General features: G+C 44.1%; 1 protein-coding gene across 1 annotated transcript in view; it reads left to right on the plus strand.

Moving 5' to 3' along the window:
- Positions 1-27,969, plus strand: part of PDE3B (phosphodiesterase 3B) — a 1,395,287-nt gene that overhangs the window by 850,905 nt on the left and 516,413 nt on the right. The window contains exon 11 of the mRNA XM_086956022.1: positions 463-574. Within this exon, the coding sequence (XP_086812148.1) occupies positions 463-574 (112 nt within the window). The remainder of the gene's footprint in view (positions 1-462; positions 575-27,969) is intronic.

Genomic DNA, 27,969 nt, shown 5'->3' on the forward strand with positions numbered 1-27,969 from the left:
TAACCCTGCCAAAAGAGCCAGGTCCAACAGTATCTGTCCCATGTTCCATTTTTAACTGATTGTCTGAAAATTAGAACCTCCATTTATTGATGTTTGCTCAGTTTTTATGTTTTTTACGTTTTATGTGTTTTATCTACTTGCATTGTCATTAATGTTTTTAAGATTTGTAGATTTGTTCTTAATGAGTAGTTTTATGATTATTGCTTGCAAGAGTGTGGTCATGGTAATAATGAAATGTTTGTTTATTCATTATTTTACATTTCCTCGCTTAAATTTTGCTGAATAAAGTTGACATGATTGAAATTAAACATTTTTGTGAGATTGTAACATGATTGAAATTAAACATTTTTGTGAGATTGTAAACTGAAAATGGCATTTGAATGGCTAGGATTGAGTATTATTGAGATCACACTAGATATTCTTCTAAAGACCAACTTCAGTGATATTCTCAAATGTATTTAGGTTACGTATACACTATTCCAAGATGTTGGATTGTTTGAAATCTTCAAAATTCCATCTAAAGAATTCATGAACTACTTTAGAGCTCTAGAAAATGGATACCGTGACATCCCCTGTAAGTATGGAGTTTTCTTTTTTGAAACTTTAGAAAATAAAGTTTAAACATATACAAATTATTCAGTATAGTGACATTTGTTAAACTGTAGACCTCAATTTTGCAGATTTGTATTGTTACTCAACCTCTACATTGTAACTCGCTAATGGAAAAAAATATATATTTATCATTTTGGGAGTACTTTTCATTTTGAAATGCAGCTTTATAGCAAGTGAAAAATGTCATTAGGATGAATAGGATTCCACAGTACAGAAATGAACAAAAATTTCTCTGTGATAGATTTCTCAGTTTTAAAATTGAGCTCTTTTATATGCTATACAGTTCTTGAAAAATAGCTGAGGACTCCTCTCATGAAGCAACATATTGTTGTATTGTAACCAATAGTTTTACTATCATTAGATTTTTCTTCTTACCTGCAGGTGAGCTGCATCATAGGGTGGGGCTATGCACTCTACGTGCAACAGTGGAGAGGAGGGGTGGTGGGCACTAATAAGTGTGCATGACTGTTTGTCTGGCCGTCTTAGGCCAGCCTAACTGTCATGCACACTTAGCATTTCTCCACCTGACTGTGTTGTACAGCCAGGTGGAGAAAAGTCACAGGCTTCCAGGCACTTTCTGAGAGACAAAGCAGGCCCCTCAGACCAATCCCAGTGCTGCTCTCGTGCTGGGAATAGGATTTCCAGCTTGAGAGCAGTGTTGGGATTAGCCTCTGGGAGCCTGCGCACTGTGCACCAGCTTGTAGCGGGACAGGAGGAATGGGGTGACGTAGTGGCAGGTTAAGTAAAGTTATATATATGTATATATATTTTTCCTGATCCCAAGCAGCCACCCCTGCCATTGGCAACCTTGGCAGACTCTACTTGATCTTTTTCCGACTAACGCATACGCTGTGTGCGCCAATCTAGGACTCTTTCTTGATGGGACAATACCCATGAGCTGTTGTGGCTCATGTCTTTGCTGAACTTTCCAAAGCGCCTTTTTCACATTTTGCAAACCCACACTAATTCGACTGTCCAGCACTATTTAGATCTAAATGTTCATTAATGATATATTGCCCTTTTGAATATCCTTAAGAAATGTACCTTGAACTAAACCATAGACTCTATTTTATCATGGCTTGTCTCCTTAAGTTGATTGTGTATTCCAATTGATTAATGACGGGGAGGAATCAGCATGGATACATTTTTGATCATCCGGTACTAATGCTATTGTTTTGCCCTAACAGAATTATTAGTTTTAATGATTTTGGTCTCGCTAAATTTCTTCAGAAGGTTCGGAATAGCAGTAATTTATATAGTCTGGCGTAGAGCGTCATGTACATGAATCTAATGACAAATTTGTGAATCGATTATCCAATTCCTTAGCCTCATTGGATATCCGGACGTTAGATCTCCTATATTCAACCCCTTAGTGGCACAATACAACATTCATTGGAGGATCAAGCAAGTGTCGCTGAGCTAAGTCAAATGGAAGAGACAATAGTAATAAACACATTTATCAATAAGGACTCCGTATCCACTGCAACAATCTGGTAGCACATTGGATGCTTCTGTGCACTGACATTAGGAGATAGATCTTTACTGAGACCTCCGTTAAGATCCTTGTTTAGAAAGTGCCCATCCCAGCCCAAGTTCAATGCTCTATGTTCAGCCAAAGAAGATTGAGTACCAGTATCAGTGGACTAAAGACAATTCGAAGCAGTTGTGTGAATATCAATATGGTTGCACATTGCGAATGCCCAAGCTTCGATTGCGGTATTGTGAAATGGCTGTGTGATGTTATTAGAAATGGTTAAAGTCAATGTTTGGGAGATGCTCTTTATGCAAAGAAGTTGAAGTTACCGGGTCCGTCGTCTCCTAAGATCCCGGGATATACACCTACAGGTGGTCTCAGTGTGGCATACGCTGAGTAAGTTGTCTGCTGTGTTTCAAATGTGCTGTTTGTGAGAAGTTGTCAATAATACCACCAAGAGAAGGGATATTTCTTTGAGATTGATGGTTACAGTTGTTACAATTGCTGTTAGTGCATGTGTAGTAATTGCACTAGCCTAGGTGCGATCGCACTGGTCAAGTTGTCACTTGAAGTGTATTTATTTATTGAAATCGTTTTATATAGTGCAAACATGACCCTAGAGGGTATCAAAGCGCTTTACAGAGAATTGCAACACACAAGGGAAGACAGTTGTGGCAAAACAGCAGCAATAGACAAAAAATAAAAACACGTACTTAACTCCATAATAATGGAAGGGATCAGAATAGCAACAATGCAAGATATCATAAGTAAGCACAAGAGCATGACAAGGAAGGCAGAGGAACATGTAAGTCGAATACAGCATGAAGAGTCGTCGTGACAATAGATGAGTTGGAGCAGACCGTTGGGCTAGGAGGACCCACCAGAGCTTGGCTGATATGACGAAAAGGCTGTGGCTAAATTGTATGTTAAATTAGATTAGATCGTTGTGTCTGGCTAGACTTCTTGTGTGAAAAAGATCGATCATTTAGTTAGTGGAGCAGACCGAGTTTATTGAAAATTGCTTGCATCGTGTGCGGATTTTTGCTTGGAGGAATTACACGCTCGAAGGATCCTAAAGGAGGGGTAGCTGCTGTAATGAGTAAAATTAACGTCCGATTGTGCCCTGCTGAAATTGGCCGGTTGGTCTAACGTCGCACTGAGATAGGTTGATTCGTCACAGTGGGCCACGCTGGTATTGCTTGTGAAAGCTAAACCAGGAAGTGTAGAAGAAATTAATTTGTCAAACATCACATGTGAAAGACCATAATTATTTTGGAGAAAATGAAAATCCTGAAGAATATGAAAAGCTTGATGCAGGGAGATGTGCCTGTACCAATTAGAAGAGGGAGTACAGATACCACTTGAGGGTACTCCAGCATTGTATATGTCACAAGGGTGAGCATATCATACATTGCTTGAAAAGCAGATGAAATACACTGAAAATGATGGTCCCTTAGCTTTTTCACAGTATTTAACAATTTAATGTCAAAATTCTTGAAAATGTGAGACCACCATTGTATGAGATCATGCCACCTCCAAGGTCTATGCAATTTAAAGCACTTAGTGAATGAATGGGAGCACATTGCTCACCGAAAAGAAAAACTGATATCAGGGGAGGTACAAGAATACTGTAAATAGGTATGTCGAAGGCAGATGGGATGCACAATAAAAAGCATAGAGAACTGACATAGCCGAGGGAACTAAAGTGTATCCTGTAATAGTTGCAGATAAAGAAGGTGGAGGGAAGGGAAAGAAAAAGAAAAAAACACCTTGAGCAGGCAACGAGCTCCAGTTAAAGATAGTTATAGTGAATTTGAGTTTTTAAATGAATTATTGCTGAATCGTCCACTACCTGATAATGAAAATCAGCCCCAGAATTCATTAAATTCATATCTTGGGAAAATTCCTGATGCACCTGCTGTGCCAATAGATGAGATGCAGTTCTACACACACCTTTCACACCAATGGGAGGGAATACAGTAATTGCTAACACTGTTAAGCAGACTGTTAAAAATGAGTTCAGGTATTGTATTTAGTTTATATCAGTCTTGTCTCTAACTCCAGTTGATGTTCCTTATGGAAAGAGTGCTGGTTCAGTTGTACATTCAGCACAACTTAATTCCTCAAATGAAAGGTCAGGGCAAACCCAACCTTTCCATACTTCTGTGAATGATGTATCTCCATCACAAGTAAGGCTTCCGGTTTTCCGTTTTTACTGATTTTTACAGATATATATAGACAGAAAACAACATGTTTCCTGTCTGTATTTATTTTTAAAAACTGAAAAATACAGAAAATTATGCTTCATGTGAGAAACTCTCCATGCTGTTTTTCGTGTATTCTATGCAACAGCTGAGCAGGCAGACTGAATAGACGGTTAAAATACAAGATGAGATTTCCTTAAATACAGGCATATGTCAACATACATTTGTATTATGATGCCAATATATACCTGTGAATGTAGTCTTTTGTTATACGTGGCTGCTTGGTTTGCTAAAACGTGACGGGCATCCATGGTTGAGGGCACGTTTAAGAGTTCTATAAATGCTGCTATATTTATTCTTTAAACACAAATTAAATATGGATAAATACCAAAAAGATGGCCCAAAAAGAAATATGGATAAACACAGACGGAAATGTTAAAAAAAAATTCAAAAAATACCATAAAACCGGGAGACCTAATCACAAGTAACTCAGAGGGCCATTGGAAACACTCTAACCCTTGGAACATCAAATTCTGCTTTCTCTTTCGAATTTTACCACCTACTATGAGATGAGAATGTCATTATGGACACTTACTTTGGAATACACCAAAAAAAAAAACTGGTCCTACTTCTCAAAATTTCGATGATTGGCTTGAAGGTATAGACACTCCTGTAAATGACAACGGTGCTGGAATTGACCGAACAAATGCCCCTGGAACAGATACAACTAGGTTCCTTGATGTAGTGAGACTACAACTAGAGCTGGAAAAGCTGATTATCCAGTATTAAAGGTGTCTTTCATAGATTCACATGCCTGAATCATTCCCCGTCGTCGAGACGGGAGCCTCCGGTACATAGAAAAGTAATGTCCTATAGACATACATAGAGAAAAATAGGCCTAAGGTCCTCCCCTTAGTAGCCTATCCTTGTCCTTATGTAAAAAGGACCAAACTCTTAGAGCCAGCCAATCAGCTAACCCCTCCCTCTAGAACCTTCCTGTCAGGAGCCTCAGTCCCTCAGATTTTCTACCGCACGTTGTGCTAAGGGAGTCTCCCCTGAGCTCTGCTCAGATTCTGTGTTTTTTCACTTAATTTACAATAATTTTGCTTTCTACTATGGATTACCTTCACAGATGAATGAAAGAATTTTATTTTAAAGCCTGCGCTTCTTGTTCCAGAAGGTTGCTTTGCTCTGTTCCTCACACTCACAGGCCAAAGGCTGCAAGGTATGTTGCACTTTCTCAAGTAATTTCTTGAGGAGTCGTGAAGAGAGACTTTTAATATTGTTCAGACCAGAAAGGAGGTTTTTATTTTCTCCAGTTACTGCTATGAGGCGTGGCCCTCAAAGTCCAGGAGACCTCTAAAGAAGAGAATCTCCTCAGACTCATTCCTCAGGGGACCGTCCTGAGAAGGCCCTAAAAAAGACCGCTCAAGGGTCTTCCGGGCGCAGTCCTTCAAAAATCTCCTCACTCTGTGGAAAAGGAGATTAAAGGACTTGCTTTTGGAGAAAAAATCAGGTAAAAAGACGACTTCTGAGCCGTCAAAATCACCTCCACTGGTCATGGGATCATTCAGAAAGGCGTCTTCTATACCTCCTAAGGTAAAGACTAAGAAGCCAACATCGTCAACTGGATCGTCGATGACAAAACCACCATCATTGCCTATGACAGCCTCTTCGTCTACGATGGCCTCGTCTACGCTGGCCTCGTCTACGATGGCCTCGTCTACAATGGCACGTCGACGAGAGCGTCGACGACGACGAGTGCGTCGACGACGAGTGCGTCGACGACGAGGGCGTCGACGACGAGAGTGTCGACGACGAGAGTGTCGACGACGAGAGTGTCGCCGACGAGAGTGTCGCCGACGAGAGTGTCGCCGACGAGAGTGTCGACGACGAGAGTGTCGACGACGAGAGTGTCGACGACGAGAGTGTCGACGACGAGAGTGTCGACGACGAGAGTGTCGACGACGAGAGTGTCGACGACGAGAGTGTCGACGACGAGAGTGTCGACGACGAGAGTGTCGACGACGGAAGTGTCGACGACGGAAGTGTCGACGACGGAAGTGAGAGCGTCGACGAGAGTGTCGACGAGAGTGGACGAGAGTGTCGACGAGAGCGGACGAGAGTGTCGACGACGACAGCGAGAGCGTCGACGGCGAGAGCGTCGACGACGACTGCTTGTCTATATGACGGCCTAGTCTATGACGGCCTCATCTACAAAGGCTAGTCTATGACGGCGTTGACGGCCTTGTCTACGACGGATCGTCTATGGAGTCGACTGCTCGTCTATGACAACCTGTCTACGGTATCGACGATGGCCTCGTCTACGACGGCCTCATCTACGAAGGCTCGTCTACGATGGCTCGTCTACGATGGCATAGTCCCGACGACCTCGTCTATGACGGCCTGTCTACGGCGGCCTGTCTACAGCGTCGACAAGGGCCTAGTATACGATGGCCTAGTCTACGATGGCCTAATCTACGAGGGCCTGGTCTACGATGGCCTAGTCTACGTGGCCTAGTCTTCGAGGGCCTAGTCTACGATGACCTAATCTACGATGGCCTCGTCTACGATGGCCTCATCTACGATGGCCTCGTCTACGATGGACTCGTCTATGATGGCCTCGTCTATGATGACCTCATCTACGACGGCCTCATCTACAAAGGCTAGTCTCCGACGTTGTCGATGACTGCTCGTCTACGACGGCATGGTCTATGGCGGCGATCTCGTCGAAGGGCTCGTGGACGAAGGAAGAAATCCGCCAATTCTGGAATCTCTTCTAAGGTGGTAGAGAGGGCTGCTCAACGTTTTAAGATCCAATAACCTCTCAGGAAGAGGCCTGTCTCTTGTTCGTCATCGAAGAACCCTTCAAGAAGGCAGTAAGGTCAATACTGATTATCTATTACCCATAGTCAGGAACGGTAAGGGTCATGATGTACCCCTCCTCTGTATCACTGGTGATCCCTCAGTTGGATAAGACGTATAAGGCGCCAGATACAGCACCGGCGTGTTTCACAGGAACATCCTAAGCCGGACTCCGTGGTGACACAGGCGGCCCAGAAGAGCTCCGGGACTCCTTCGGTCCCGTTGTCGCCTCCTCCTGATAAGGAGGGAATAAGAGTGGACGACATTGGGAACAGGCTTTCCCCAGCGAACGCTCTAACGCCCTTGGGACGCTATTGTGAACAATTGTGAGCACACATGCCCCATACCAAAGTGGAGTCTGCTAGATGGTGAAGCATCGGCGTCAAGCCATAGACTGCGCGAGGAATATCGCTATGACAGGGTTCCACCAGTTGGCTGGAGCAGCAGTCTTGCGGATCCAAGGAGGGCCCTTTCCGTCCTGAGGTGCGAACAACGTTTTTTGGGACAAACCATATGATAGCCAGTTACTATTTGGCACAAAAAGTTAACGAAGCAGACAATGCAAGAGCTTTGGCCACTCTTCAGTATAGGAACCAGTCCTTTAGTAGAAATGGAGGAAGAAGACGGTCTTCCTACAGAGGAAATTATCAATTCGAGTCTTCCTGCTCTTCAGGCCAGAATGGACTGCGATGCCCTCGGCGCCAACAATAGCAAAACAAGCGCTCTTCTTTTGCGAAGTTGTCCTTTCAGGGAGAGGACAGCGGAGATATCAAAATTTACGGCTGCTTCTTCGAGAGATCTGGATTATGCTGTAGAAAGGAGCTATGGCGAGAATACCTCCTCATAAGGGAAAAGGATTTTATTCCTGCTTCCTTTTGATCAAAAAAAAAAAAAAAAAAAAAAAAAAAAAAAAAAAAAAAAAAAAATAAGCGGTGGAGACCAATCTTAGATTTCAGAGCCATCAACAAATTCCTACGGAAGCATTCGTTTCGCATAATAATCCAGGAGGTCTTGCAAACAGGACGCTTACTCCCATGTCCCAATTCACAGGAATAGCTAACCGTACTTACGATTTGCAGTAGTGGGCAGACGCTTGCAGTTTCGCGTTCTGCCTTTTGGGCTCAAGTCTGCGCCGCAAACATTCAAGAAATACCGTTCCCCGGTGGCGGCATATCTCAGACACCAAGTCTTTCAGTATCTGAATGACTGGCTGGTCAAGGCTTCATCCTTAGAAGATGTGTCCAGGTCTTCCAACGCCTGTTTTCAGCTTTGATTGCTTGGATCTCACCCTCAATCAAGAAAACGCCTATTTTCAGCTTTGATTGCTTGGATCTCACCCTCAATCAAGAAAAATCGGTCCTAAAACCTTTTCACTACATAAGTTTCCTAGGTGCAACCCTGGACACACGGTCAGCAAAGGTTTTCCCTTCCAGAGAGTGATTGTGTATCCTCCTGATTCCTCACTGTCAACTACGAATGAGACCTCTACAGGAGGCGCTCTAGAAGCAGTGGGTCCACTGCACAGGGTCATCTGACGACCACATAAAAAATGAATTCTCATATGGCCGGAGCCCTACAATGGGGGATATCATCTCAAAACCTGTCTCAAAGCTCGTCATTCCTACTTCCGGCTGTTCCTCATGTCGTCACAAAAGGCGTCTCTTTGGAAGGCTCTGGAGTTTTTTCTGCAAGAGCTACAGATATGTGGAAGGTGGTCTCCTATGGAGAAGAAACTACATATCAATCTGCTTGAACTATGGGCGGTCTTCCTGGCCCTTCAAGCTTGCCTGCCAAAAATAGGACGGACAATGAGCCCACAAAGGTGTTGTGCAGCCAGAAAACATCGTCACACGAGTGGGAGCTTGTCCAACAAATCATTGGCCAAATCTTCTCCAGATAAAGCACGCAGCAAATTGATCTATTTGCAACGAGAATGAACGCCAAATGCCCACACTTCGCAAATTGGCAACCCCAGTCAGGGTCCCTAGGGAATGCATCTCCAATCGCATGGCGCAACGTCTTTGCGTAGGCCTTTCCGCCACTCCCGATGCTTCCCATGGTCTTCACTAAAATTTACTTGGAGCCTTGTATTCTGATTTTAATAGCCTCAATTTGGCCGAGGCAACATTGGTTCAAAGAGCTCCACCGTCTATCCCTGGAGCCACCGGCCCACCTGCGCCAGTACCTATCCCTGCTTACAATGAACTATAATCAAGTTCAACATCCGGATCTGAAGTCTCTCAAGTTAGTCTCCTGGCCCCTGGGTTCAGAGTTCCACCATCTGAATATTCCACAAGACTGTGGACATTCTTACCAGAGCAGGGGCGGATACACCTAAACATATTCCCTGAAATGGAAGCGCTTTTGTGTTTAGGGTGCAGATCACGGAAATTGGCCTTTCTCCACGTCACCGGAGCAAATATTGCCTTATCTATTACATCCGGCACAGTCGGACCTAGCCCACTCCTCCAGTAAAGTACACTTAGCAGCAATATCTCGTTATGAAATAATTTCAACGAGTCCATCGCTCTGGTCAAGCGGGTTGATTAAGCAAGTTCTAAAACGATTATACAGATCTTTCCCGCCAGTAAGGATGTTGCCACCTCCTGGCATCTCAATGTGGTTCTTAACCAACTCATAAAACATCTGTTTGAACCAGTACACAGAGCTGACCCAAAGTATGTCTCGTGGACAATCCACACCCCTCCTGGCGCTCAAATCCGCAAGGAGGGTCAGTGAGCTACAGGCGGTTTTGTATCCAGGATCCTTTTCTGCAGTTTAATAGAGACTGGGTGACTCTGAGATCCACTCCTAGGTTTATCTCAAAAGTTCAGTCGAACTTACACCTAAATGAACCTGTGGTTATGCGTTCCTTTTTTCCGAACCACAGCACGGCAGCTGAGAGATCGCTGTTTTTTTCCTTGGATCTCAAGCAATGTTTACAGTTTTACAGTGACAAAACGAAAACATGCAGGAAATCTAACCAGCTATTACGAACTTACAGCAGACCTAGGAAGGGTCTACCGCTTGCCAAGCAGAGCATCTCCAAATGGAATTCTGCAGCCATTGCTTTCTGCCATGACCAAGTTGGACAGCCATTGCATTCCAAAGTGAGAGCGCTCACCATGAGAGCTATGTCCACTTCTATGGTTCTCATTCACATTACAGGGCGACAACATGGAAGTCGCCGCATACCTTTACTAGGCAATTCTGCCTGGATACGGAGCTGATGAATGATGCAGCAGTGGGACAAACAGTGTAACGCCATCTATTTCGGTAAGGTGTAACGCCATCTATTTCGGTAAGGTGAGCCTTCCTCCGTCCCTCCATCCTACCCTGGTATGCACATTTCTTTCGTGTTATTTATTGTGGATACCTAGTGATGGTTCATGCTCTAGTGATGGTTCATGCTCGCAGGATGTCTTATCTAAGGACTTCTATATGCTGTTCCATCAGAAATGTGCACTCTGCATTGCTTGCTACTCTGATTCAGGCATGTGAATCTATGAAAGACACCTTTAATACTGGATAAGAAATGAGTTACTTACCTGTAACTACAGTTATCCAGTATTGGTGTCTTTCATAGATTCACATGCAACCCTCCCGCCTCCCCTGGAAGGACTCACCTATCTCTCTATCAGTGCTACGCCTACTTAGCTTGGTGCGTACGAAAATCTGAGGGACTGAGGCTCCTGACAGGAAGGTTCTAGAGGGAGGGGTTAGCTGATTGGCTGGCTCTAAGAGTTTGGTCCTTTTTACATAAGGACAAGGATAGGCTACTAAGGGGAGGACCTTAGGCCTATTTTTCTCTATGTATGTCTATAGGACATTACTTTTCTATGTACCGGAGGCTCCCGTCTCGACGACGGGGAATGATTCAGGCATGTGAATCTATGAAAGACACCAATACTGGATAACTGTAGTTACAGGTAAGTAACTCATTTCTTATAGGATCAAGCCCAGCCAGGATAGGTGCTTATAATGATGAATGATTGGTCATCTGCAAAGACATTACCAGATGTGCTCTGAGCACTCATGAAACATTCTGAATTGTCTCAAATACAGAATGGATGTAGATAAATCAAACATTGCAGAAACCCTACAGAGATTTCAATGATAGGGATATTGAAATGGGACCTTTAGGAATTAGATTGCAAATTCAGGAATTACTAGCTAGCCTCAGGAAATACATTAGAAAAATGGGGAGGTCGATGGGCTTAGAAGAGCGAAACAAAGAGGGTTACAATGCACATGCTCCCAGTGATTGAAGATAATCGCGGGAAGGAAGTGAGAATGCTCCCCATGTGAGAAGTACCTGGAGGAGGATACTTACATGTTCCTTGGAATAGGCCAGCCAATGAGTTATGAGGGAAGTTCGGGGATGTCCTTTTAATTTATTGCAACTCCACTTGATTGAAATACCTGTGTGTAATGGATTGAGATATGTTGTTGTAATTGTTAGCATTTTTTCACGGTGAGTGGAAACTTATCCCACAAGACAAAACAATAGCATGACTGTAGCAAAATTGTTGCTAAGGGAGCTGATGCCGCATTTTGGATTTCCGATGACTTTGGAGTCGGACCGAGGAACTCCTTTTAATAATGAGTTCTTGAAGATGTTATGTGCAGCATTACAAACTGACCAGAAGCATCATTGTGTTTATCGTCCAGAGGCATCTGGAATTGTGGAACAAATCAATGAAACATTAAAATCCAGGTTGTCAAAAGTGAGTGCTTCAACTTCTCTGAAATGGCCTGATGCATTGCCTCTTGTGTTAACGAGTTTGAGAAGTATCCCAGACACAAGGACGGACTGTCCCCACATAAAGTAATTATGAGAAGGGCCATGAGACAGCCTGCACTACCAGTGAATGCATTAGTGAATATAACAGATGACTTGGTGCTCTAATTACTGTAAAGGACTGGCTGACAAGGTGCATTATATCTCAGTTATGTTATGTTATTAAGATTAGTATAGCGCACAGCTGCCCCAGCAAAGGGGCGTCCCGGCACTGCCAGCATCAAATAACGAGACACCAGAGCGGAAAAACGCTGAGAAGAAAGGGGTGGAAAGCAGAGCCTAACACGAGGGGAAAAAGAGGGTTTTGATGGCTTTCCTAAAATCCATCAAGCTTTCCATACTGCAAATCTGAGCAGGTAACAAGTTCCAAAGTCTGGCTGCCAGATAGCGGAAGGACCGACCACCGGCGTGGATGTTTCACTCGAGGGACAGTAACCAAGTGCTGCCCCCGGGAACGCAACTGGCAGGAGGGAGCATAGGGAGTGAAAAGATTCACCAATAGGCTAGGCGTGGACAGCTTCAAAATCTTAAAGGAGACACAGCGTTTTAAATTTAATACGTGCAGCCATGGGGAGCCAATGGAGTTTCCTGATGGCACCGGCTGTAGGGTAGGTCCGTGGGAGCCCCAACAAAGCCCTAGCAGCAGCGTTTTGAACGCCTTGCATCCATATGATTTTAGCCTGGTTAGCCCCTAGAAGAATAGAGCTTGTATAATCCAGTCAGCATAAAATAGCTGACTGGACAATCAGTTGGCAAGTCGAGGAATCAAAAAACTTTGAAAGGGGCTTAAGGCCACGCAGGAGGCCAAAGCAGGTGCCAGCAGCTCTTTTAGTGTGGTCTTGGAAGCTGAGCGAGGAGTCCATCCATACCCCCAGGTTCTTAACCACTGCTTTGGGTTTAGAGACAGAGCCCAGGACACTTGGCCACCAGTGCTCAGTCCAGGCACTCGCGTTCCTCCCTACTAGCAGAACCTCAGTTTTGCTGGCATTCAACTGCAAGCAGTTGGTGGTCATCCATTCCGCAACGGCAACCAGCCCATCTCTGAATCGAGAGATATTCAGAGGGGAGTCTTCCGTCAGGACCACCACTAGCTGCGTGTTGTCCGCATAGGAAACCAAGGTAAGGTCCCATTGCCTGGCGACTGCAGTCAGAGGCTGAACGTAGAGATTGAATAGTGGAGGGCTTAGCGCAGAGCCCTGGGGCTTTCCTTGGTCGATAGAATAAGCCTGGGAGAGAAATGGAGGGGCTGACACACGAAAAGATCTATCAGTCAAGAATGATCTGAACTATTCCAGGGCCTGACCAGCCACACCAACTTCCTCCAGACGTTGTAACAGGATACCATGCGAGACCGTGTCAAAGGTGGCACTAAGATCAAGCAAGATCAATGCCGCCGTTTGACCGGAATCAAGGATGGTCCGCAGATGTTCTGTCACAGCCAGAAGAGCCATCTCAGTGCTGTGGCCCGGGCGGAAACCATTTTGTGAAGGATCCAGGATGTTATTAGCGCTCAGAAAATTTGTGAGTGTGGTATTCACATATGCCTCCGTAATCTTAGCCACCCACAGGAAGATGGATATAGGCTGGAAATTTGCGGCCTTTGTTGGATCAAGGGAAGGTTTCTTAAGAATGGGGGATACCCGTGCCTGTTTCCAAGGTACTGGGACCACTGCAGTAGAAAGAGAGGAATTAACCACATGACATAGCGGGGCTAGAAAAATAGACTGATTCCCAAAACTGAGCAAGTCTTAAAGGATCAGCTGGGGAGCCAGATTTAACTTTCTTACTCAGCCGAATAAACTCATCCTGGGTGATACTCTGGATAACTAGAAGGGACGGAAGAGGCAGGGGTCCATGAGGAGCTCTAGGAGGGAGGAGGGGCCCTTGGGTAAAGAATGGTGCGAATTTTCTCGACAAAGAAAATGGCGAGATCCTCACACTGCTAATCAGACGATATGGGGGATTCCAAATTTTTCCTAAACCTAAGGTCTTTAAGAATCCTAAAAATACACTTAGCTGGGTTAGGGCTCAGCTTAATTTCGTTGGGATAGTTTGCTGCTCGAACAGTACAGATGGTTTTATGATAGCGCTTGAGCTCCTTCAGATAGCAAACTTTTTTCCTAGAATCATAGTTTTTCCTCCACTCACGCTCCAATCTTTTCCGCATAATGGACATTGAATCGTTATACCAGGGGCTGGCATCGGCTGTGCGCTCCCTACACCATTTAGCAGCGATAAGAAAGTCTAACCCTCGGGTGATCCAGTCACAAAGATCTGTAGCTTGTCTCAGTGTCTTCAAGCGGTCCTAGAGGATTCATATTAAGGAACATGTGGAAGTCCTCTAGCCTCAGTTCACGCCATGGGTGTTTAAAAACGGGTAGGTGGGTGATTTTGTTGGGGGACTCTGACGTGGAAGGACATTTCCACCAATGAGGGGTCAGTTCAACCCATAGGAGTAGGAGTACCCACAGTAGTGGCCCTAATATACTCTCAGCATGATGGGTAAGCTGCAACTTCACCTCAAAAAGAGAAGTGCCATAACTTCAGTCCTTGAGACTGGATCTTGGTGAAGAAGCATGTACGCAAGTCATGTTTGGAACATCGTTGATGTGGGATGCTCCTGGTGATTCTGGTTACCACAACTGCTGTTAAATGTGGTGGTCTCCCGAATTGGGTACATACTGTCCAAACCCACAGAGTCCCATGTCCTCTTGATGATACTGTGCCTCTCTCGGATGTGCAGCTGGTTACAGAGTGACAACCGATTCAGGTCAGTCAAGCTTTTGAGACACACAAGCTAGAGGGATTCCATGTACTTGCCCCGAGGGGGGTCGGAGAGTCAGCTGTTGTAGGTACTGATGGGTCACAAGAGAAAGGGCTGACTAGGTATGATCTTGAACCCATCAAAGGGACCTGTATATCTGAAATGTGAGTAGTACCTAGAGACCATTTGACCAGAAGACAAGAAAAGTTGAGACACATCTTGACTGAGGAGAAGATACAACTTACAATCACGGAGATCTCTAGCCAGTCTGGACAGAGCGACAGTGATGGTGAATGACAGTCACTGAGAAGGTCCAAAAGAGCTAGAATACCAAGTCAAATATGCACAGCACCTGAATTGATTTATTTAGCAACTAATTACTGGGAGAAAGCATATCAACTCTTTTGCTACAACAATTCAAGCTTGCATGAACCGCCTTGAGAAAATGTTTCGATTGAGCTTTGAGATTGATTTTCAAGGAAAAGACTGAGCCAATTTGAGTAGGAACAATTCAACAGTAAACAATATTATGACATTTTTAAGAAATGTATTTACAAGACTATAAAGAACTGTGCTAAAGAGACTTTGCTGACAAGTCTTGCCAGAACACATTTAGAAGTTGTGCTGCACACTGTATAAAAACTGCTGAGCATACACTGCCACACTTATGGCGGCCAAAAGCGGTACAAAAGGGGGTGGTGATGGCTTGGCAGTTCGGGCTGGACTGTTCCCATGAGGCACAGGGTCAGACTGATTTGCATATAGCCATGTCTGAACTGGGGTGGCAGAGTGGGCTAAAGAACGGTGATGGATCAAACCCAGATCTTTTGACTGGGTGTGAGTGATTGGTTCAGATGCTCCGTCCATTACCACCTTCTTTTGTACCGCTTTTGGCCGCGATAAGTGTGGCAGGGTATGCTCAGACGTGAGTCCCTTGCTCACTTTGCCACTGGATTCAAGCAAGCCGGACTGAAGATGGCTGGAATGCCAGAAACTTGTCCTCGGAAGCTTGTTTCCGGTCCAGGGAAGGAATGGCTTGGCAGTTCGGGCTGGACTGTTCCCATGAGGCATAGGGTCAGACTGATTTGCCTATAGCCATGTCTGAACTGGGATGGCAGAGTGGGCTAAAGAACGGTGATGGATCAAACCCAGATCTTTTGACTGGGTGTGAGTGTTTGATTGGTTCAGATGCTCCGTCCATTAACCCCCCCTTTTGTACGGCAGCACAGAGAGAGGCTACAAATACATCTTCCTCATGCTCATCTCCACCCGATAAAGAAGGTCGTAGCCTCATTAGTAACATCAGGAAAAGGTTTACTGCCATAGCGGTGACTGCGATAAGAGCCTCTAATGCCCTAGTGATTCTCGGGAGATATGACCGGCAAAATGTGCTCCATTCTGTCGACAGTTATCAAGTATCTCCTTAATGAAAAACAGAAGAGGCAAGAGAGATAATTGCAGAAGGTGAAAAAGCCTCTTCGGCGATTGGCAGAGCAATGGATATCTCCTCCACTGCTTTCCGTCAGATGGCTGGGTAGCAGTATTGAGGCACCACAGCTAGCCGAATGCTACATCTTTCTTCCCAAAGGTGCAGTCGAAGATCTTAGACATGCCATTTGATGGCGAAAACCTTTTCGGCAAATTTTGATGATGCTTTCCAGTCCACTAAATCAGATACTGAGACCGACCGCTATTTAGGTTCACTCCAACAAAGACGTTTATCTTCCTTTTGAGGAGGAAGGGGCAGGGATCAGTTCACACCACGACCACTGTACCAACATACCAGATAGCCTTACACTCAAAAGGGATTTTGTTCAACCTATCCTTCACAGACAGCCTACAGGGTTGCTGCAGGTTCAACCTATTCTTGACAACCAGCTCGAAGATGCCCCTCCAGCTGGAGGTAAATCTTAAGATACCTCTCAGAGACGACAATATGTCCCTAGCACTGGCCATCTTCATCCAATCTCACAAATTTGGTGATTTTTCTTTCCCAATTCAGTCATTGGAAAAACATACATTTTGACAAATAGGTGTTAGACGTATCTGACATGGTCACACCCTGGAATTTGTTCAAATCCTCCAAATTATTCACCCCATAAAACATCTCACCGACAGCTAGTTTCGCAGAAGCAAATCTGTGTGCCTCGCTCCAAATATGCAATAGAAAAAGTCCCACCAGATCAGCGCAATAAATGCTTTTAATCAAATGTTTTCCTTCTTAGGAAGAAAACAGGCAAATGGAGACAGGTGATGGATTTAAGGCTTCTGAACAAGTTAATCAAGATGCAATTTTTCTGATTGCTTTCTTAGCTGGAAATTCTCCAAATACTGGATCCAGATTTCAGGACATCCCTAGATCTGCTGGATGTGTATTTCCACATTCCCACCCACCCCGAACATAGAAAAGTTATTTGCTTCGTGGTGCCATTATCTGTTCAATGTGCTTTCTTTTGGCCTGCGCTCCACACCAACAGTCTTCATGAAATGCATGGCTCCGGTGGCGGCTTTTCTGAGAAGATAGATTCACCAGGTATTCCCCTCCTTGGACGATTGACTTATGAAAGGACCCACCTTTCACTCAGCCACAAACTTGACTCATGACTGTTCTAGTCTCAAGGCCTCCAGTTGAACAAATAATTCCTTGCTAACTCCTTCAACGACCGCAGTTTTTCTGGGAGCGGTTATAGATGCAAGCACCTCAAAGACGTTTCCTACTCAAGGGAGACAGGTGGAGCGGCTCCTTTGAACCCATCATTACCACAGATCTGGAGGGCAGTCAGGTGGGTTATTTTACAATTAGGAGTAACCTCACTAATGTATTTTCTGGATTACTGGTATACCGCCCTCCAGAGCAAGGAATACAGTTTCTTAAAAATTGGATCCAGGTATTGGAACCCTTTATCGCCTGATCCAAATTTACCATCTTGGGGGATTTGTTTCTATTTTGAAGGAAGTTGCAATGACACTAGAGCCCTTGATGATTTAATGAATAGCTTTGGATTGTATCAATGGGCGGACATCCCTACCCATGCAGCTGGTCTCACGCTGGATGGTATTTATACCAATTTTGTGCACCTTTCAGTTAAAGACTGCCTGCCCCTCAGCTGGACAGATCATTATGTGTTTGGATTTGCTGGACTGGGTGAAAAGGAGGAAAAATAACAGGTGGGATAGATGTGCCACCTTTAGAAGTTAGAGCAACATTTCTAGCGATGCTTGAAATAAAGGTCTTGATTCATCTCTGGCCAAAAAAAGTTAGGGGTCTAGAACAGACTACAGAGGATTTTAATAGATGGTTGGGAAGTGATTGATGAGGTAGTCTCCATTATTACCACAGTCAAGGGGAGGAGGAATTTCTCCACCCCTTGGTTTTCAGAAAGGCTGAAAGATCTTCAAAGGCAATGCAATAAGCAAGAACATAAGTGGATATTGTTAAGTAGCTTGGAGGAAAAGGACAAACGGAGGAAATTTTAAATTGTAAAAATGCTATTAAAGAGGCTAAATCCGCATATTTCTCGCTCAAAGTAAGTTCCAAGATGAATGTACCAAATAACTGTTTAAGGTAGTTCAAGATCTTACTTAGCCGCCAGCTCAACAAGAGCTGGAAAACTCTGGATTTCACCAATGGGGTGACCTTGTTTTTTGAGGTCAAGGTTTTGAAGATTCTGTTGGAATTTCAGGTGGTGGAGGTTGGACCAGTGCCCTTATCATTGGAACAAAACCTCTTAGGATGGTCAATCATCATAAGTAAATTATCCTCCTTCTCCTGTCTGTCAGCAGCTAAAATTAAAACCATTTTAGGACAGGTTCCCCTAATGACCCCTGTCCACCTCGGTGATACAACTCGCACCAAATTGAATAGCCACTTTTTTGGAGAAGGTGTATGCCCAGGTGTTCGATTCTGGGGTGTATCCCCAGTGCTGGAAAGAAGCAATCGTGATACCTCTTAAAAAGAAACCAAATGGAGATACTGGGGACCTGAAAAATCTGCGCATGATCTCATTATCGGTACCTGCCAAAATACTGGAGAGGCATATTAATCCGTAACTAGCTCAGTATTTTATAGACGCTGAGCTGTTAGATTCTTCACAGAACTGCTTTAGGAGGAACCACAGAATGTCCTCCAACAGCACGGAATCTGCACTTATTTCAGCGGCAGACTCTATATGGCACCAAGTAGATACAGGAGGCGCTGCGATTCTAGTCATGCTAGATTTATCCTCAGCCTTTGATACTATCTCTCCTATTCGACTGGTGTAAAGACTGCACCATGGTGGACTAAGGGGTTCGGCTCTTAACCTCCTAGAATCCTTTATGACAAATAGGACCCAAATAATGAGCTGCTGCGACTTTAGAACTGCAGTGTTTCAGCTTCTTTGCAGGGTCCAGCAGGGGTCATCCCTCACCTCTACACTAGTTAACCTTTAACAGAGCCTCGACTCCACCAGATATTTCTGCCAAATTTAGAGCCTCGTCTAAATTGAATATTGATGCATTTAATGTCACGCTCTCCTCCAACCGCCCCAATTTCTCCCTTCCTTTGTCTTCCCTCTACCCAGCAGTCTCACATTGGCTATCCTCTTCTATTGATTGACATTTACCTCTCCGCTGCAGATGTCATTTTGTGCATGTACCCCCGGCCCCTTGTTTTACGGTGGACTTAAAAATCTTGAAATCAAACTGGAAATGCCTGGAGAGGTGTTGGAGGAAAACTTACGCATTGAACTGCAAATTAGCTTATAGATCTGCTCTAAAAAATTACAATCTAGCATGTCAAAGTTAAGGCGGAGTATGTCTCCAACTCCATTTCTAACGCATGTAACCGCCCTAAAACACTTTTTGCCATGGTAAAAAAGTTAGCTGACGTTTTACCTACCCCTCCTGTCCTTGGGGAAGTTCAGTGTAACAAAATCGCGGACTTTTTCATCACTAAAGTGGAAACTATTTATAATTCTCTTTTAGTCCCTCCCCTTTTACTTGGGGGAGAGTCCGTTGGAACGGACCTTAGTAACGCTCCTTAGTAACGCTCCTACTGGAGTCCTGCTATCTGAGTGGGCCTCGGCTGGATCAAATTTCTTTCCTTAGCTGCCTTGAAGGGGTGAAATCTGGCTCCCCGAGGATCCTATTCCTGTTGCAGTTTTGCGACAGCTTTCTATGGACTCACTCTTGGTCATTAAAGACTTACTTAATGCCTTGTTACGCAAGTCCACAGTTCCTGCTGACTGGAAGAGAGCCATGGTGGTTCCCTTGCTGAAAAAGCCGGGGGCGGACCCCAATATCCACTCTAATTTCTGCCCTATTTCCCTTATGCCTGTGTTTTCAAAGATTCTTGAAAAACACGTTAACATCCATTTGACTTCTCATATTGAGAAGGTGGGTTATTTACATCCTTCCCAATCAGGGTTCTGTACGTATTTACCACCGAAACGGCCCTTTTAGGGGTAACAGAGGCCTTGCGGCTCCGCCTGGATTGGGGAGAAACTGCAGCACTTATCCTATTGGTTCTAAGTGCTGCTTTCGACACAGTGTTGCACTCTATTCTCCTTAAGGCGCTTAGAATCGTGGGAGTGGTAGGACCAGCTTTGAATTGGTTAGCCTCCTTCCTGAACCAGCGCACCTTCCAGGTTTGTTCCCCTAATTGCTCTTTCTCTGTTCGAGCATCTGCGTATGGGGTCCCCCAGGGGTCCACGTTGAGTCCAATGCTCTTTAATATCTACGTGAGACACCTGGCCTCAATAGTGGAGGAAGCTAGGCTAGCCCTGTACTCCTATGCAGATGATACTCAAATTATCTTTACACTCTCCTCGGACAAGGACTGCTCTCCCTCCACTCTTCAGCTAGGCCTGAGTTGGGTGGCTGAATGGATGCAGGCTAACCTCTTGAAGTTGAATGGGGACAAAACTGAGGTGGTGATACTAGGGAAGGACAAACATCTTGGGGCCCTCAACATTGTCCCTCAGAAATGGGTCCGCTACCTCAACCTGTCTCCCAAGTGCGCAACTTGGGCTTCATGTTCGATGATTCTCTATCTATGCGTCAACGAGCAGTCAGTGTGGCAGCCACCTGTTTTACCTTAAGGTGGCTGTGGAAAATCTTCTGGATGCTCCCAGCTTCTACCAGACGAACCGTGGTCCAGGCCATTGTCATCTCTCGCCTGGACTACAGTAACGTGCTTTACTTGGGTGGCAGCCAGGAGATTCAGAGGAAGCTTCAACTGGTACAGAATTCGGCTGCCCGTCTCCTCTGCAGTGTCCCTAGGAGATCGTCGATCTCCCCTTTCCTTCGGGACTTACACTGGCTGCGGATAGAGAACTGCATAAAGTTCAAGGCGCTTTGTTTCATGTTGAAAATCAAGCAGGGTTTAGCGCCCCCATATCTTCTGTCGCTCGTCCACCCTTATGTTCCCCGCCGTTCTCTCAGGTCCTCATCGCTGGGTAACTATTCGATCCCGTGGATCAGACTTGTTAGAATGGGCGGTCGCTCCTTCGCTCACCTTGGTCCGAAGCTCTGGAACTCTCTTCCTGTGACATTGAAATTTGATTCCTCATTTGCAAAGTTCCGTAAGGACTTGATTTGGTTCTTTCCTCAATAAGCTTTCTTTTGACCTGTAGTCCTTGTCATCTTGGCGCCGGGAAACCCCACGGTGGCTAGCTGTGCGCCCTATAAAATGTAATTACATACACATACATTATGTGGCCCCTCTGGCTCCATTGGTCAGTTCTTTAGGCTTTCAGGTACTGTCCTATTCGGACGATACGCAGATTGTCTCTATATCAGGTTACTGGGAGTACAGAGGCGATACATTCAGGTTGTTCATGGGTCGAGTCCGCACCTGGATGCAAGTAAATTGGCTCAAGTTAAATGCCAATAAGATTGAGATTGTGATTTTCGGGCAGTGCACTTGGTCTGGTCCGATCATTGATGGCTTACTACCTTGATATTTGACCTCCAGATCAAGACGACGATGTGCCCCTGCTTCTGGATCATCAAGCACCTGAAAAAGACCTTGCCCTTCCTCCCCGAAGAGCTAAGAGTATCAGTGGTGTTTGTGCTCATAACATCTTGCCTTGATTACTGTAATGCTCTGTATTTGAAAGCCAACCAGTATTCCTTGGATAAACTTCAGGTTATTCAGAATGCGGCGCCGCAAATGTTTTTGGGAGTTCCCAAATGTCAGTCCGTGAGGGCGGGGCTAAGGGCTCTTGATAGGCTCCCAGTGAGGAAAAGTCTGTCGTTCAAAGCTCGGTGTTTAGTCTTTAAGGCCCTAAATCATCAGGGCCATGACATTTTGAGAACCATGTTAATTGGTATCATCCTAGATAACATTTATGTTCAGCTGGTCAGAGGAAAGTTATGATCCCCCGCGTCAAGAAGGCGAGATGAGTTGAGCTGCTAGGCTATGAAATACTCTTCCGGAACATATTGCTAGCATTGACTTACACGCTGTATTTCCCAAGACATGAAAACATTGCTTTTTCCACAATCCTAATAGCTTCTTGGTTCTCGCCTGTATTCTCTCACTGGTTGCAGTGCTTTGATGCCTTTGGGTTAATGCGCTCTATAAATGCACATTTACATTACGGGGATAATTCAACGGCTCAAGACATTTATCCCGAGTAGGCCTCACATGGTGATGACAACAGATGATTTTCTCGCGGAATTATTTGCAAGATCTAGAGACCAACTGTAAATGGACCGTGCACAGAGCTGCTTCCCACATCAACCTTGTGGATCTGAAAGAGTTCTTCCTAGTTCTTCAGGCTTTCGTACCCAGGTTACGCAATTCCTCACTGTTCGAAAGGACAACACCCACCACCATGTTCTACCTGTCCAAGAAAGGGGGCAGAAGATAAAGGTTTCTCTCCACTCAAGCACATCAGATCTGGGAATTGGTGCTCAACAACAGCATCGCCTTAAAAGTAGTGTTTGTCCCAGGAGAACACAAGGAATGGGCAGGCACCCTCAGCCGGACAGACAAACAATGTAATGAGTGGGAGCTGATTCAATATCACCTGACCAAAGGGTTCCAGCGATGGGGAACTCCCAACTTAGATCTGTTTGCTACCGTGCTAAACAAGAAATTCAATCTATTTGCCAGGAAATGCCCTCAACCAGGATTCCAAGGGAATGCTTTCAATTTGGCATGCACAGGAATGTTTGCATATGCCTGCCCGCCTTTTCCTCTTATCCCCAGGATCATCAGTAAGATGAAGCTAGAGCTGTGCCGTCTAATTCTAATAGCTTGTCTAAGACAGTACTGGTACACCAAGCTTCTTCGCCTATCAGACTGCTCTCCTCTCACATTCCAGCCAGCAGAGGATCTCCTTTCATTGAGCAAGGGTCAAGTTCTGCATCAGTAGATCTGATCTTAAATTTGCCCGCTGGGTCCGCTCGAGCAGAATCTACAAATAAATGTTATATCGCAATGTGGAAAATGTTTGGCCTTGGGTGCACTTCACACTCAGTACATCCTCTCTCTTCAACACCAGAACATGTTCTTCCTTACTTGTTGCATATAGCAAAGTCAGGCTTATCTCCTGCTTCTGTGAAGTTTCATCTGGTGACTATCTCCAGATTCAGACAACAGAAAGGAAATATCTTTGTGGTCTAAGACTCACTAAAGAGTTTATGAAAGGACTGTTTTGAGCCTTTCCACTGGTTAAGCCTCCGCCGGTGACCTGGCAACTCAACATTATTAATGAAGCCTCCTTTCATGCCAATTCTCAAGTCTGAATTAAAATTTCTTTCCTGAAAGGTTTCCTCTTGGCTATTACCTTTCTTTTTTTTGCGAAGATTTATATAGCGCGAACTTGACCCGTTAGGGTATCAGAGCTCTTAACATAGCACCAGTTGCGTTACATGAGGACACATTCATTTTTGTTAGGCACAGGGAGATTAAGTGATTTGCCCAGAATTACAGGATGTTCAGTGTCATTGCCTAGACTTAAACCCGGTTTCCCTAGCCGTTAGGCCAACTCCTCTCCCCTCTGCAAGGAGAATAAGCAATATTCACGCTGTGACAATTGGATAACCAGATCTTCAGTTTTGGGGGGACAGAGTAATTCTGAGAACTAACCCCAAGTTTATTCCAAAGGTGCCAACCACTTTTTATCTCAATAAGTCTATTGTCTTGCCAACTTTTTCCGTAATCCATCCTCTCCTGTGGAAAACACTCTTCATACTTTGCACAAAACTAAATCGTTCAGAAAATCTGATCAACTATTGGTCTCTACCTCACCCGGAAAAGTACAAGCCCTCTGAAGGGCAGTATTGGACGTTGGGTAGCTGTAGTAATTGTATTCTGCCATGAAAACGCAGGAAGGCCACTGTCAACTAAAGTGAAGGCGCATTCCACAAGAAAAGTGGTGGCTTCTTTGGTGGTGTTTCTGGGGGTTTCACTCCCTGACGTCTGCAAGGCAGCCATATTGGTTAATGCCCATACTTTTATGAGCCACTTCTGATTGGACTCGTGGCATAAAGCTGATGTGGCAGTTAGAAAAGCTGCATTAACCTCTATTTCATAAGGGATACAAGTTTAAGTCTTATATAATAAGGTACATTTTACATATTTCTTTTCTCTTTTTGAAATGTTCAGGTCATCCTCTATAATTAAATATTCTGCAGATGTTCAAATGCTATATTTTGAGTCATCTTTGTTTGATAAATATTGGTACAAAGGAAAACATATTTTGTCAGTATGTCATATTTCAGATTGTGTGGGTCTCATGGTGGGAGGGTTCGCCTAACCCACCTAAATATATTTGATACTGCTCACTCTGATTCAAGTATGTGAGTTTATGAAAGATATACTACTGGAGAAAAACGTTAATTTACCTGTACACTGTGGTTTTCCAGTATTAATAGAAAAACGACTATGCCCCTGCACTTAAACCATTCAGTGAGTAGATTGTAATTGTAGTGTAAGTTTTTTTTTAAATCTAACAATTAAGACATTAAGACAAATCTAAACATGTAGTAAATCTCCAAGAATGAGTATATGTGCATGGAGATACATAGGTAGAGATACAGTCTGCTCTTGGTGTGGACACTTCTGTTTATTGTTCCAATTCAAAAGCCAACACGTGTTTCATCGCAGGGAACAAACTGCGAATCTTCAGGGCTGGATAAAAACATAAAATACATTTTTTGGGAACATGTTCTTTTCGTAAACACATTTAGGTAGTGACTTGATAGTGTCAACCCAATGTGACAAAAGCATGCCATTTTATGTGACTTAGTGCGGTGAAAGATCAACTAAATTGGTGACGTTTGTGGGTAAGAGATGTTTAATGCCCACAGTGACAGAGAACACTGGCCGGATCAATGGGTGAAGTGGCAAGGTGAAAAATAGTTTTTCTCTTTTTATGACGTGGCCCCGAGTGACTTAGAAAGGGTGTTATAAAAACAAAGGAAAGAATGGCAGACAAATTGTCATGAATTCCAATATTTAACGCGTCGGACATTTGTGCACATATTCTTTATACATGTTTGCTCTTTATAAAATGCATACTATGGTTGTTTGTGCAATTGTTTCAAGAAACCTTAAATCCCTCTCGTGTATGTCAACCATTCTATTTGGTAGAAATCCTACCTGGATTTAAAAAAACCTTTGGGACTAAATACAATCCGTGCGGATGTCTAGTCCTCTGTCATTGTTAGGAAATGAAATTTAAAGGAGATGGCCGGTCAGTGTGCAAGACTCTGTTCTGTGTCTACAAGGGGTAAGGGAAAACGAAAAAAGAGAGCAAGGGAGATACATTTGTAGGGGATATGCTGGGTACGCAAACAGAATACGCTACAAAATGTAGTGTATTATAGAATGGGCTCTCCCTGATTCTGGCAGCCGCAGTCACTCCTAGTAGAGGCCCATATTAAGGAGATAAACATGGCAACAAACACTCTCGTAGGAAAAAGTTATGGTAGATGTTCGGTAGGCAAAAGCCCAGTCCGGGCGTGGCGTGGAATCCTGATTCGGATCTCCAAATTACTATATCGGGTTGTACGAAATCTGGGAAATATAATGTGTATAGGACCCCGTAAACAAATTGCCTAATCTTAAATTATTAGAATTGTAAGCAAACAATCCTAAGATAATAGGATGCATAAGAAGTCGCGTGTTACAATGGGAGCATACCTCGTTAATCCCTGTGTGAAGAGGTAACCGGGAGGAGAACTACGTTGATGGTGGGCGGGTACGCCGTCTTGTCAACGTAGGCAGCTAACCTATTGTAAATAATGGCAGACAAAGATATCGGCAGTAGTTAGTCGAGGAGCATCTAGAAATAGTATAAAATTACTGTCTCTTGTGCTTTGTCTTTATATGATGGAAGACGTAAAGCCTTATTTCCGACTCTGGAAAGCGGGAGCTCGCTTACCTAGTAGTTGTCGATCTCCCTCTCTTAGGTTTCCCGGCGCTGTGTATCAGGTACGGACACGTGACCGGAAGTCCAGCCGACTTAAATACTACTGTTCCGTTTTGAACAGAAAAAACAACTAGACCGTCGAGTAGACTACTCATTAACAGTAGATGGCATGGAGAAGAAGAAATACTGTACTCCCTGATGTATGGAGTGTATTATTCATTTCTTATATTTGAGAGAAATTACTGCCGCTTGCTTACGGGTATATTGGACATGAGTCGTGAACGGAACATTATTCACCAATTGGTGGCGTTGTTAAGGATTTCTTATTTTTGCCCCCTTCTAGTGATGTAGAAGCCAGTTTAAGGCAAAAAAAAGGGGGGGGGTTTGTTGTATATCCCATACGAGAGGGTACTTCTAGAGTGCCAGGTATACTCTCTTGTCTGAGTATCATTAAGTGGAGGATGAACGAGGTGTCAAATGGCACATTAGTTGCGTGATGAAACCCAGCAACAGCCTTTGAAAAGACGACAAGAGGGGTAATGGGAGCATAGTTGTGCCCCTTCATATCGTATTGTGTTATAGAAGCTATTATTATTGGTGTATGGCTTCCATATCGTAGGTACCATGTATCAGAATTATTTAGTCTCTCAGTTGATCAATATTTCTAGGATGAGTAAAAAAATAAAAAATATAGATATCCCTCCAGTCTTGGCTCATAAGCGCCAAATATCTTGTGTGAGCACCGAGTAAGTGACATTGATATATCAGAACATTGTCTAGTTATGAACACATACGAAAACAACTGTTACTGCAAGGAGGAAAGTTCTAGACATGTAAGCATATACATAACTTTCTTTCAATCAAACAGATAATTACTAAATGACAAAAAAACATTGTTCTGGTTACTTGGTAAAAAGTGGATCCCAATGACCACCCTATTTTTCATGAATCAGTGGAGCCTAGTCCCCCAGAAAGAATTGCAGTTCCGGGTCATAGTTTAGGCCTAGCTCAATGCTTCGAAGACGCATAATCCAAGTTGCTTCTTTACGTCTCAAAGCTAACTCACGATTGCCCCCCCCCCTAACATGGACGGGCACAGTTTCAATTCCGAAAAATGATACTTGGAAGTCTTCGACATTCGCTTGACATTTAGCGACATGTAGAGCTACTGGGTATTTAGGGTCCTGCTTTTGAATTGCCCTCATGTGCTCTGACATTCTGTCCTTCAGAGCCCTTATTGTACTTCCAACATATTTCTTGCCACATTGGCATTCAATAATGTAGATCACATATTTCGTAGTACAACTGATATTCACTCTGATTGTATACATTTCTTCTGACGGCCCATTGAAGTGCTTTGTTTTATGTTTGGCCCACTTGCACCTGGTGCAAAAGCCACATTTGAAGAACCCATTGCTGCGTTGTGTTAACCAGTTGGGGGTCATATCGATACGTGGGACCGTAGGACTTAACCTGTTCCTCAATGTTCTCCCTTTGCGAAATGTGATCTGAGGGGTTATTGGGATCATTTCTTTTAGTATCATGTCATCTCTTAGCAGACCCCAGTGTTTAGTCATACTGTTCCTGTTCGAATAGTGAAGTGCGTTAAATTCAGTGATCATTCTCACTGTTTTGTCGGTCACCTTCTGGTTGTCTTTTATTCTCAAAGTTTCAGGTCTCTTAATTTTGTTCAGTTTCCTTTTGGCTCCGGATAATATCGTCTTTGGGTAGCCACGTTTCTCAAATCTCTTCACCATGTCTTCTAAGGTGATATTGAGTTCATCGTCTTCACTGCAATTGCGTCTCGCACAAAGAAATTCTCCAAAGGGTATGGATCTGATCTGATGGAAAGGATGAAAACTGTAACCCTTAGAATTGCATTA

The sequence above is a fragment of the Lissotriton vulgaris genome, chromosome 2_1 (assembly GCF_964263255.1).
Source record: "Lissotriton vulgaris chromosome 2_1, aLisVul1.2, whole genome shotgun sequence".
NCBI lineage: Eukaryota > Metazoa > Chordata > Amphibia > Caudata > Salamandridae > Lissotriton > Lissotriton vulgaris.